Genomic DNA, 13,016 nt, shown 5'->3' on the forward strand with positions numbered 1-13,016 from the left:
TCTCTGAACACAATCACACAATCCCATGTCTGAACACAGAGTCACTCCGTCTCATCTCTGAACAGAGTCACGCTGTGTCACAGCATCAGTCTCCAGACTCTTAGCCAATCAGACTAAAATTAAGCACTTAAGTTCAGCAACACATCAAAAAACAGCAGATACCGCGGCACTCCAGGAGTTGAGATCCACACTTTACATCCATTCAATTGATCAAAAATGTTGGCTATGATCAGATCTTTGCCTTGAAGTTGCAATTTCAAATGATTCAGGTGCTGGGTAATGTGGGTAAAAAAAAAAAACATCCACAGAGAAATTCTGAATTATGCAAATTCCCTCAAATCCTACTTGTGACCAAAGTGCCTTATATAAAATCCATCAACTCCCGCGAATCCTGCTAGACGGCCTTGTGTATGAGGAATCCTACCAGCGACAACTGCTGACAATTTATGAGAGCTCTCAAATTATTTAACTACATGCGTAACAGCAGAAAAATGTCAGGCCTGTTCCCCATTCCATTTAACAATCCCCATTTTAAAAGGTCCCTGTGCACCACTAATGTGATGCTAATTGTCGGAGTGTTCATTGGGAACTGGCTGGTGTCTTATGTCTGTGCTCCTGTCAAAAGCCGAATAGAAGAACCAACCATTATCCATGACCTGCGGTAGCTTCTTGTCAATGTGCTTCTTTCTGAAAGTATATAATGTCACGTGTCATACTACACCGAGACAGAGATGTGATCTGAACATTTTTAGCCTTGGTTTTGATAAATTCATAGGTTTGGTCTGTGTGTGTAGCTTTAGGTGTGGGTATTGATGGGTTGAAAGGTTTGGTCTGTATGTGTGGTTAGGCATGTGCGTATTGATGCTTGCATTCAAATTGATCAAGGTAGACGGTAGACAGCAGAACAGCACTTTTGGGATGGCACTGGAAAACAGGGCAGGTCGGCACGGCCACAAATAAAAAGACGGATTTTGATTAGCTGTAAGTGTTTTATTGTTTATGCAGCTGGAAATTTTGAAAAAATCCCAAAGATATCGTTCCTCGCTGGCATTATAGTTGTGGTGTGAACTTTGTCATCCAGTAGAGTTATTTATCCAGTAGTCATATTTTAAAAACATTTGTAGTTATCATGCTTGGTGTGAATGCAGCTTTAGTCCTCAGGGTCTAGGTGGTAATTGTGAGGCTGGAGGTCAAGGGTCGAGGGAGGATAGGTCTCTGCCCTCAGTGAATGGACACCAAGGTGCCACAAGGCATCGGGCAAGACAAGTAGCATCTGATGTTGATGAACAAAACCCATGTCATCCTGAAAGAAAGAGATAAGCCCTCACAGATAAGATAGACATGTGCTTCAAGTCAAGGCCCTCGAGGGTATTTAAGTCAGGCTATACAACCAGTGTGTTGAAAGTTTCTGTACTGCAAAAGAGTGCCCGTTGGCTGCCATGACATTCAATAAACTTTTATTTTCTCTAATAAAGTGTTTGTTGACTTGGGTGAGTTCCTGCATTGTCCCAACTGTGATTCCACTGAGAGAACCTGGGTCCTAACAGTTTCATTACCAAAGGCACAAAGCTCTCACACGTTCCAGTGAAACAATACAAACAGTATATGATGGATACTGGGCACTGGACAATAGATATGTTTGCTTTTGTGATCTTTGTCAAACTTCATGTTTTTTTCTTAACGTTACGTGATTTTCAAATGTATGACAACGCCACCCTAGCATGGCAGTCACCCTAGTATGGCAGTCACCTGCACCTGGCTATTTGTCAGTACTCCCTTGCGGTCAATTTAGACAGAGTTTACTGTTGGCTGGATTTCTAGGCTTGAGAAAAATACAAACAAACAAATAATTTCAAATACAAAGGGCTATACAAAAAAAAATGCATCTTAAATTATACATACAATAGCCGATGTCTGTAATCTTCAGCAGACAAATCGCAATGTTAGTCAAGTCATGAATTGCAGACAGCAGCCTTATATAGTATAAAGCTGCTGAAAAATGTACTATTTAGCATTACTACTTCAATGCTTAAGAATCAAGCCTATTAATTTCTGTGATAATAACTACGGATTACAACCTTGGAAACTGTTTGTGGGTGTAAATTCACTGCTTAAAATGGTCACGCTCACAATTTTATGTCAATTAAATTTTGCTTGCACTCCAGATCCCTTCGATTTATTATTTACAAAGTCATCAGTAAGTCTGAAATTGCAGCCACGTACACACTTATTGTATACATTTCAATGTCACTAAGTAGAAACCCAATTACAAATTGATTTTGGCTTGGAGCACAACGTATTCAGAGAATTTTATTTTGCACTTACAAATTTAATTGACTTTTGTCCTTGCAGTGCACATAACAGTGCTATTTACTTCAATCAGTCAGAGGGTTGGAGGATTGCGGCACATTTCCCAGGGAAACCAACTTTTTCATCAATAAAATAATATTTATGAATCGTCGTCGTCGTCGTGTGGGCAGGTGTTGTTCTGTCCACTCCCCCAGGCCCGGGGGCGAGGGGCTATCCTTTTACCCCCCCGAGCCTCGGGGGGGGTTCACCCGGGCTATATTTCGGGACACACCTCCAGCAGCCATGCCACCGAGTCGTCACCCAGAACCGTCAGACCATGCATCCCGTTAGGTGCCCGATAAATCGGGCAGTACAGGATGACATGGTCTGTGGTTTGTTCCTCTGCGCCACACTCACAAACCACACTGGAAGCCAAGCCCCATCTGTGCATCGATGAGCGGAAACCCCCGACGCCAGTCCGGAGGCGGTTAAGCCTCACCCATGCCAGTCTGGGCAGGTCCACCCCGATAGGGGGGAAACCGACGTCGGGGATGAAGCCACGGAGTCTGGAGGTGTTCTCCTCCCACTCCGTGCTCCAATTGTAGTCCGCCCATCGTGCCGCACTGATGTTAAGATCTCCTGTTCCTGTGCGGCAGGCACAAATGGGTGTCTCGACTTGAGGCGCCGGGGAGGCTCAGCTGTTACAGTTTGGCTCCATGGCCCGGCACGTGAGATGTGCTGTGGCCCCAGCGCGGCGAAGCCCAGCGGGCTGGATGCCTGCAAGGATGGGAAGGTTGTCCACAGGGGTGGAACGCAGGCATCCTGTCACAATGCGCAAGGCTTCGTTGATAGGTGTATCGACGAGGCGAGTGTGGGCACTGCGACACCATGCTGGTGCGCAGTATTCACTAGTCGAGTACACGAGAGCCAGGGCTGCCGTACGCAATGTTCTTGCGCCGGCGCCCCAGCCTGACCCGACTAGTCGCCTCATCAATGCCACTCGAGATGTTAGTTTCTTGCGCAGTGACTCAATGTGTCGGCGAAATGTGAGTGACCTGTCCAATGTCACGCCGAGGTAGGTTGGCTCGACGCAGCATGGCAGGTGCGGCATGGAGTATAAGCTCCGGGCAGATAGAATCAGGACCCGGAGCTTTTCCTGACTTTAGGTGCTGAAGGGCGGCAGCGAATTCCTCCGGTGTGAAATCACCGGAGATATTGTCACTGCTCGATGTTGGGACCCTCCAGAGGTCAGACACTTCTTTTGCCACGAGTCGTGATGGCTCGCGGCCTTTACCCTCGTGTACCCCATTTCTCAAGAATTGTGATGCAATTTCATTTGCAGAAATGGGGCAGTGGCGAGGGGAGTGTCTGGCCCTACCAGTAAGGTTGTTCAGGATACACCATGCCTTGCGACTGGAGTGTGAGAAGTCAATGGTGTTGATAGCCTCCTCCCAGCGCTCCTGCCTCTTTTGGCCGAGTCTTGACAGCAGGGCTGTTGCAGCCCCGCTTGACTCGGCTCCAGCGAGAGCCCGGAGGAAGGCGCAGTAGAGGTTCTTGCACTCCGCATCCCAACACGGTTTGTAGTTGTTACGACGACCACGTGGGATGGATTTTTTAGCCGCTTTCACCAATATGCCACAGAAGTCCCGATATGCCTCATCCACGTTGTTGGTATTTGGCGATGCGAGATGCCTCGTGGATTTGTTGGTAAGGAGGCGGAAACGTTTCCAGTTGGCCTTTCGGAAATTCCATCGCTTCACCGGCTCGCTCGGGACTGAGTCCACGAGTTTAGGCACGGTTATCAGCGATGGTCGGTGTTGGGACCGCAGGAACTTTCCGAGTACGTGTCGGTCGGGGAGCCGATTATCTACACCGACACTCGCAAATGCCAGGTCAGGATTTGTCCCAGTATTCCAGCGACCGGAGAGAAAACTGTCTGCGCCCTTGGGATCATATAGCAGGGCCAGGCTGTTATTAGCTGCCCAAGCAGCCAGGTTCTCTCCGTCAGATGTACTGGTGCTGTACCCCCAGTCCTCATGCTGGCAGTTGAAGTCACCAGCATAGAGACAGGGGTGGGAGAAAACCGGGACAGATGCTAGTGTGAATTGCGAGGGGGGAGGTTTGTAGACGTTGATGATTTTGAAACCGGCAACGTCCACGCACAACCACTCAATCTCCGAGTCAGTCGGAGATTGGTCGGTGAGAGTCCAGCTCAACCTTTCGTGGACAAACGTAGCGAGGCCATGCTTCCTGCTCAGGATGGACCCAGCTAGAGCGAAGTTGGGTAGCGCTAGCTTGTCTGCTAATATGCAGTGGGTCTCCTGGAGGAGGATGACGAGGGCCTTGGTGGTATAGGCCAGCTGCTCGATGACGCTGATCTTGCTGGCGGTGAGTCCTTCGGTGTTCAGCTGCAGTATTCTGGGTTGGAAGCCAGCAGAGCAAGCACCGCCGGCTCTCCCCCCCGACTGCAGCCGAACACCAGCCCGGGTGAGGGCCCTTTGGTGTTTGGTATTTATGAATTAAATAGTATAATTGTGACAACTGTCTGCGGCTCTATAATGTATTGCCCAGAGGAACTGGTTGCTTTCATAACCTTTTACCCTAATGAAATAATGGTCCCTAGGGGGAATCTAAGTGAGGAAAAGGATCTTCTGAGTAACATTTTGGAGAAAGGGGCCCCTGGGAGAGCTCCCATCTCTCCAAAAACTGCTGCACACTAACACATTATATTCCTTCAAAGTGGGAAATGCTTACTTTCATGTATGGTAGGTTTTTCTTTTTTTCTTCTCCAAAATGCTAAATTGTGGTGAACACCAGCAGTTGATATAATTATAATTATTATAAATGCATATGGGTCAATCCAGGACAGAAATGGCCAGTCCTTTTAAGACCACACTTAATTTGCCAGTTTATTTATTTTAAGCTTTTTAATAGTGGTTCCAACTATTGCTCGGAGTCATTTGAAGTTTGGCTATTTTGCTATAAATTGCTAGGGCGATTTACATTAATGATGAATAGCACCCAATGAAAATGAAAATGATTATTATTTTTACAAATCCTTAAATGGGGTAAATTTAATACTATAAATAATTCATATTATATGAGGAAAATTTCACATTCTAGATAAATAAAATATTATAAATAAGGTAAGTTTCATATTATAAATCAATGAAATGTATTATAAATGAGGTAAATTTCATAATATAAATAAATAAAATGTATTCGAAATTACGTGAATTTCATATTCTAAATGAATAAAATGTATTAGAAATGAGGCACATTTCATATGATAAATAAATAAGATGTATTATAAATCAGGTAAATTTCATATTCAACTTCCACTGATTTCTGAGAAGCACCTAGCTGGGGTGCAATGACTACAATCGATGAACAATTGACCAACAAATAAAATTTTGTATGTGACGTCATTGCATGTGTTTTTTGCGCTGACTCGGAAGGCTCTGACTTGTAGGCATTACTGTTTACAGGAGTGAAGTGAACAATAGTGCAATGGCAACACCTTCACAAACAAAAACCTGCAAATTGGGAACATTTCTCTCTTAACTTGGCCAAAAAGGTTGTGAACTCTAACATCTGCAAAGCTGACCTTGCCTGGCATGGGAGCACATCATATGCTGGAGCATCTGAAGAGGAGGTACATTCGCTCTCTGGACAATGAAGACTTGCAACCGTAAGTTATTTAGCTAGTTATAGCTAGCTAATGTTAATGTTAAAAGCATATACTGTAAAAAATTGGTTCAAAGTCATGTTAATTCACATTATCCATCCATCCATTATCTGAACCCGCTTATCCTGATCAGGGTCGCAGGGGGGCTGGAGCCTATCCCAGCACACATTGGGCAAAAGGCAGGAATACAACCTGGACAGGTCGCCAGTCCATCACAGGGCACACACACCATTCACTCACACACTCATACACTCATACACTCATACCTATGGGCAATTTAGACTCTCCAATCAGCCTAACCTGCATATCTTTGGACTGTGGAAGGAAACCGGAGTACCCGGAGGAAACCCACGCAGACACCGGGAGAACATGCAAACTCCGCACAGAGAGGCCCCAGCCGACGGGGATTCAAACCCAGGACCTCCTTGCTGTGAGGCGGCAGTGCTACCCACTGCACCATCCGTGCCGCCCCCTTCACATTATGAGTTGTAATATTTTCTATTTTTTAAAATCAATTAAAAAAAATTTTTTTGATCAATACATGGTTAATGGAGTTGAACATACAGAGTAGCAAATAAGTAAGGGATAAACTATGACCAGCGGTGCAGTATGGAAATAAGCCACGACAGGGCGGTGCGCTATGGAAATAAACCATGACTAAATGGAATTTAGCTAATAGCGACTTTGTTTGTAATTTTCAACTTTTTTCTTTGGATTCTGTTTTTGTCTGCTCTGCCCCGCATGCTACCAAACCTTCACGTGTGACTACGACTTTGCTTTGGATTACGTTTGATATATCCGTTTGCTGGTGTATTGACCCATTGTCTGGACACTAAACAATGAACTGCCTATTCCCAGCTATTTCCGTTTGCTGTCTATCGAACCCTGCCTCTGTGACCTGCCGGTCTTTGAATAAAGATTCTGAACTGAACTTTGCTCTCTGGATTTCTGCAACTGGGTCTTGTTGTTCTGCATTCCTGTTATGTATAAAGCCAAAAATGTAGAAAAATTACACCTTGACAAAAGGAAAGGAAAACACATTTCTCCAAAATCTGCCAAGAATTAATTGTTACGTTTGGTCAGAGACTGAAGCGCAGACCAAGGGATAATCAGAATCGTTGTGTATTACAGTCCAATAACCAAGCCAGGTACTCCAATAAACACAATGCCAAATTGAGTAGCAAGAGAAGTAGTGAGGAAACAATCCGAGGTCAAAAATCCAAAAAGGCAGATATGCAGAGGTACAAGGGATAAGGCAAGCGGAGGGTCGAAAAACACGAGGCGAAGATCAAAACCAACAAAACACAAAGGGGACAAAAGAAAAGGGCAAAGGCAAACTCAATGTCAGGCAAAGGGTGTCTCAGGAATCTCAATCAATACAGGCTTACTAAGAATCGGCTACTGCAAAGATGATCAACGTTCTGACAAAGGTTACTGCGGAGACTGAGGATTAAATACATGAGGGAAGGTGACAATCTAGGTGGGGCTTGGGAGAAAGGTGGACTAAACAAATAGACAACAGGTGGGAAACATAATAGGGTAATGATACAATAACGGGGAGACGAAAACGCGGACTGGATGCACGTAACACATGTAAAAGATACGGCTCTGGAGTAGGGAGTAGACATTTGCATAGAGTGAAGACGTAGTGATGTAAGAGACAGGTGCGAACACTTTGCTGAAACTAAGCAAGTAATCAGGGATAGCATAGGAAGGCAGAGTTATAGAACAGCGTGGAAAGCTAGGAGATTACGTTAGTGAGTTAGTTACGTGATTAATCTAAACTACCCAATTAAAGTGACTGTTAGTTTGTTAGTAAGACAGACAGTAAGTGTATTAATCGGATTAGTACTGTACAATATCTAAATTAGTAGTAGTTAGTAAGAATAGTGCTTTACAACATTTAACTATCGAGAGAAGCCGGAAGTAAGGAATGCGAGACTGGAAGAAATGTTGAAAACCCAGAAACCACCCGAATAGTGAAGCATGCAGACAGGGGAGTGAATCAGGCTCAGAAACATTCAGACACAGACGTCACAGGGGATCACGAATGCGAAACTGTAATGGGAACAATAACCAGATATAATAATGAAAAATAATAAATCACAAGAATAACAATAATAAACAATGATAAATTAACAGACAGATAACAGGAACATAACATGAATATTGAATGACACATAATAAAAGGCTATGTGAAAGAGAGCATTAATATCCATGCACACCTGTTCCTTTATGAGTGTAAATTATCTGAGGGCCACCAGGCTTTTTGCAAAGACTTTCAGATGCCAATTAAAGGCACTGTTAAAAACAAAAAAAGACATCCAGAATGCCTTTTTCCCAATCAAAATCTTTATTCCACAACTTCCACAACTTCCACAACAAAATCATAACAAATCGTTATTGTTGATAATTAACCAGTCAGTAGCCTATCAAAAACAACGCAGGCTATGCATCCTTGCATTAACTGGTCAGCTTTCATTACAACTAAGAATGACTCAGTCAGAACGATAAAGATACATAACTATCAGGGAAATGTCAAAGTCATTGTCAAAGATACTGTAAGTTCGAGTCTGAGGCTTAGACTTTTAATCAACCGTCAAACACAAGCTCAAAAGCAGAAATGTCACAGGACCAGAGTTACCTACCCCTGCTCTAGGTGGACAGGCCAGGGGCCTGCCACATGTTCTTCCACCCTTGAGCTGATTTCACAAATGAGTTATTTCTCCAAATTGTGCTAATTATCATCCAGGTGACTGTAACAAAGTACTGGGGAGAACTTTCACTTTCTTGAACCTGGTGTGTCCACTTGATCTACTCCTAATGCAGGGGTTGGCAACCCTTGTCCTGGAGAGACAAGCGCTAAGATTCCTTCTGTAACCGCTCTATACAGAGCATTGCGCCCAGTGGTGTAACAGCACTCCAGCAGTTCGAGAAATAAGATGATGCGAAACTCCCACCCCCTACCTTCGCAGTAGGTGGAGTCCCCATGGACCGAGGCGAAGCCGCTCTTGCACTCGCAGACTGCTTTGGTGTCCAGGTTTTTGCAAACAGAGTTTTCCCCGCAATAGATTCCCTCTGCACAGAAGTCATAGCCTGAATGATGGGAAAGGATGAAAATAATGACATAACATGACATAATCATAAACATGTCACTACTGCTCACTTACTGCTCACATCCTGCTTTTTCATCTGCTGTAACCTGCTAAGGCCCCCCAGTTCCAAAAGACTTTTGCCAAATCCTGCAAAAGGCTACAAAACTCATTGAAATGCAAACATTACTTGAAATACATGTTCCAAAGCGAGATAATGCCACACTCTAAGCAGCAGGTCACAGGGAAGAGCGCAGGAGGAAAAAACCTGGAGAAGGAAAGGGTACGAACGCGGATGTGATGCCATGGCGAAAGATAAGGAAGGGGCTCATTATTTATCCCATCCACCTGTGCAGAAGCAGCCCGCCACTGTAATCAGGCTCCCCACAGACTTGTCAGAGACAAGTTCCCCAAACTATAGAGCAGCCAATCTCCTATCACTTAGATTCAGTGTTGACTAATGATCTTCTCAGGCTTTCTGCAGATGATTCATAAGAACACAGGAATACATAATGAAGAAAGAGCCCCCAGAGCCATATTGGCTCATTATTTACCTACAGACCGGAGAACATCCAGGGACTCTGACTCTATTCATAGTGATTCAAGATGAGGTCATGCCTTAGACCAGTGGTCCTCACTCCTGGTCCTGGAGAGCTGCAGGGTGTGCCATTTATGTTGTTGCTCAGCACTTAATTGATCCATTAAAGCAGTTAATTACATAGGTAACTCGCCTCACCTGGTTTCTTAGGTCTGAATTGGTTGCTGTTATTAAGGCAAAAACAAAAAAACAGCGTACCTTGTGGCTCCCTACTGACCAGTGACTTTCAGACAGGAAAGAAGGTGAAGAGATCCAATAAATCCTTTCCGCATGTATGGGGATAGTTAGCTAACTGAACACTTTCTTTCTGCTGGGCTGAACTATTTCAATTAATCGACAGTTCCCTGACCGGGGAGTGTATCACAAAGCAGGAAAACTGAGTTAGTTGTAGAAGTTTACCAAATAAAATCTGAATTTAGATGGAGCAACAGGCGTAAATAGGGAACACAACACCGGACGTAGCTACAACCGACCTAAGACCAGCTAGTTCAACCGGCCCCTGGAGTGAGGACCAATCAGCATGAATTTTATCATAATAGAATTAATGACTGAAACATGCATTGTTACGTTCAAGCTCAGCATTTCGCCGACTGCATGGCTGCATTCATTTGAATTTTCATTTGAGTTGTTAGATTGTATTAGCCATCAAATTGACTACTACTTTTGTACTTGTAAGCAGAAAGCTTGGATGACACCTGACTCAAATCATTTTTGATTTGAGCCAAATCAAAAATGGCCTAAAAAGGTCTTATCTGCAGCTTTGCACTGCACAATTCTTGCCAGACAAATTTATGATGATCAGCAAGGCGGAAAACTTCACCAGGTAACTGCAAGGTTGAGGGAGTGAGCCCCACCTTCATCTCAACTGAACAATGTCACTGTGGGCAGAACGCAACTTTAATAGGACAGTTGACATTTTTTATAAAATGTAATCTTATTTTCAATAAGAAAATAGACATGGGCAAACATTTGGTCACTCAGAGAAGTGATAACACCATCCCCAAACCCAGAGTACCTTAAAATAGAGGATTATATGCGTTATAAAACTTTTAACAAACAGCACTGCTGAGGTGATAAGCTGCATATTTCCACAGGTTAATATTCTTATTTTGTGTCAGATACTCTTGCCAAGTAGATGGTCCAATATACAATAGATCCTAACAAGACAACCCATTAGTTGTCATTTTAGCACAATTTTTCATATAATGTTTGTGCTGGTGTTTGTTTTAGACAGGCCCAGTCAGTTTTTGCATGTATCAAAGGAAACCTACTTTATAAGTATAGGTGTATGATGGTCTGTTAGCTTTACAAATGACTAGAATATGCATGTGAGGGTATATACTAGGGGCAAATAGAATACTATGTCCTACCATAAAGTGTAAATTATTTCACTGAATAAATTCAATGACCAGATGGTAGGCAGTAATAATCTGCCCAGCATATAGTAAGCTCTACGCACAGGGACAAGCTACCAGAAGGCAATCTTCCAAGAAAGATGCTGTACAGTTAGTTATATGGTGAAAGTACTTTGACCCAATAGCATCTTTGCACCAGAGCCTCCTGCCATGAGAGGTTAAAGCAGCCCTATGCCATGGGAAACTTGCTCAGACTGTGATAAGTAGTGCATGTAACCCAAACTGTGACCCCTAAAAGACTCATCGCTAGAGCAGAAGAGAAGAAGAGATAAGGAAGTCATCACAGAATGCTATAATGAGATTAGATATACATCCATCGCAGGGCACACACACCATTCACTCACACACTCATACCTACCAGCAATTTAGACTCTCCAATCAGCCTAACATGCATGTCTTTGGACTGTGGGAGGAAACCGGAGGAAACCGGAGTACCCGGAGGAAACCCACGCAGACACGGGGAGAACATGCAAACTCCACACAGAGAGGGCCCAGCCGACAGGGATTCAAACCCAGGACCTCCTTGCTGTGAGGCGGCAGTGCTACCCACTGCACCATCCGTGCCGCCTGATTAGATATACAATACTGTGAAAAAGTATTGTTAAATAATAATAATAATAAAAATTTTTAAAAAAATTAAAAAAAAATTAAATAAATAAATAAATTTAAAAAACAAAAATAAAAAAATATATATAATAATTAAATGTTTCTAAACATAAACAAAAATGACTAACAAGCAGTGAGCAGTAAACAGCAATCAACAGTTAAAAATCAAATTAAATCAATATCGAGCAGGCTTCAGAACAATGAACCCATTTGCGTAACCACAGAAATTCCAATTCCAATCAGAACTCAGACAACTCAGGCAGGAAAGCTGCTGTTGAGAATGGTGCAACAGACAGGTATATAAAGAACAGACAACAAGGGGAAACGAGAATCGAGGTATGCACAACAATCAGGAAGTGAGAACAGGTGAAACAAATTAATGGGAATGAATGAACAGAAAACAGACTACAGGAGGCACAGAGGGTAACAAAAGGTGAAACACTGGGGAGACAGAAACACAAATCATGACATATTTGTTGTGAATTCTGTTAAGTAGACTGGCCGGAAGTTTTAGATAAAAATGCTGGTAGGTTGTTCCACAGAACTTGCCACAGTTCTTCAGCAGACTTCTTGCTTGCTTCTGGGTCTCCATGTAATCCCAGACAGCCTTGATCAAGTATTAATGCGAAAAGTGGTCTATTAATGATTGTAATATGTCATTTTATTTTAACTGAGACACTAATGCAGAAAACAAAAACAAAAAAAACCTCTGCATTTGACCCATCCTAGTTACTTAGGAGCAGCGGGCAGCCACATTGCAGCGCCCGGGGACCAACTCCAGTTCTGAGGCTGGTGCCTTGGTCAAGGACAGGACAGGAGAGGACTTAAGCTGACAGACACAGAATCCTACCGTTGCAGACGTTGCAGCATCTGTTTTCTGGGAGGACCTGTTCATTCACTGTGCAGTTGAGCGCTGGACACTTCTCTGTTACCTTCACCATCATTCCATTCTGCCAACACAAAATATTTCCTGACTTATTGAACTTGCAGATCACACTTTACAATGAGGTACATGAATTGGCATTAACTAATAAATTAAGCATTAAATTAACTTTTCAATAGTTAATGTATTTGTTATGAACTAATGTATTAGAGCATAGGATAAACCTTTAATTAGTTAACCATTAGCCAATAACAAATGCATAAACTGTTTCTCCATTCCAATTTGAATTGGCGATAACTAATGTAGTTGTTAACAATTTAATAATAACACAAATGCATAAACAAAGCTGAACAGCTTAACTTTTCAGTAATTAGTTAACTACTTTAGTTCATACCAATTCATATAACTCATTGTAAAGTGTTACCAATTTGCATAAGGGCTTCAT

General features: G+C 43.1%; 1 protein-coding gene across 1 annotated transcript in view; it reads right to left on the bottom strand.

The window, feature by feature from the left end:
- LOC133111125 (protein kinase C-binding protein NELL1-like) overlaps nucleotides 1–13,016 on the bottom strand; it is a 328,107-nt gene that overhangs the window by 144,901 nt on the left and 170,190 nt on the right. The window contains exons 11-12 of the mRNA XM_061221274.1: nucleotides 12,539–12,638; nucleotides 8,945–9,073 (exon numbers count right to left, since the gene is read on the bottom strand). Coding sequence (XP_061077258.1) covers nucleotides 8,945–9,073; nucleotides 12,539–12,638 — 229 coding nt within the window. The remainder of the gene's footprint in view (nucleotides 1–8,944; nucleotides 9,074–12,538; nucleotides 12,639–13,016) is intronic.

The sequence above is a fragment of the Conger conger genome, chromosome 15 (assembly GCF_963514075.1).
Source record: "Conger conger chromosome 15, fConCon1.1, whole genome shotgun sequence".
Classification (NCBI taxonomy): Eukaryota; Metazoa; Chordata; class Actinopteri; order Anguilliformes; family Congridae; genus Conger; species Conger conger.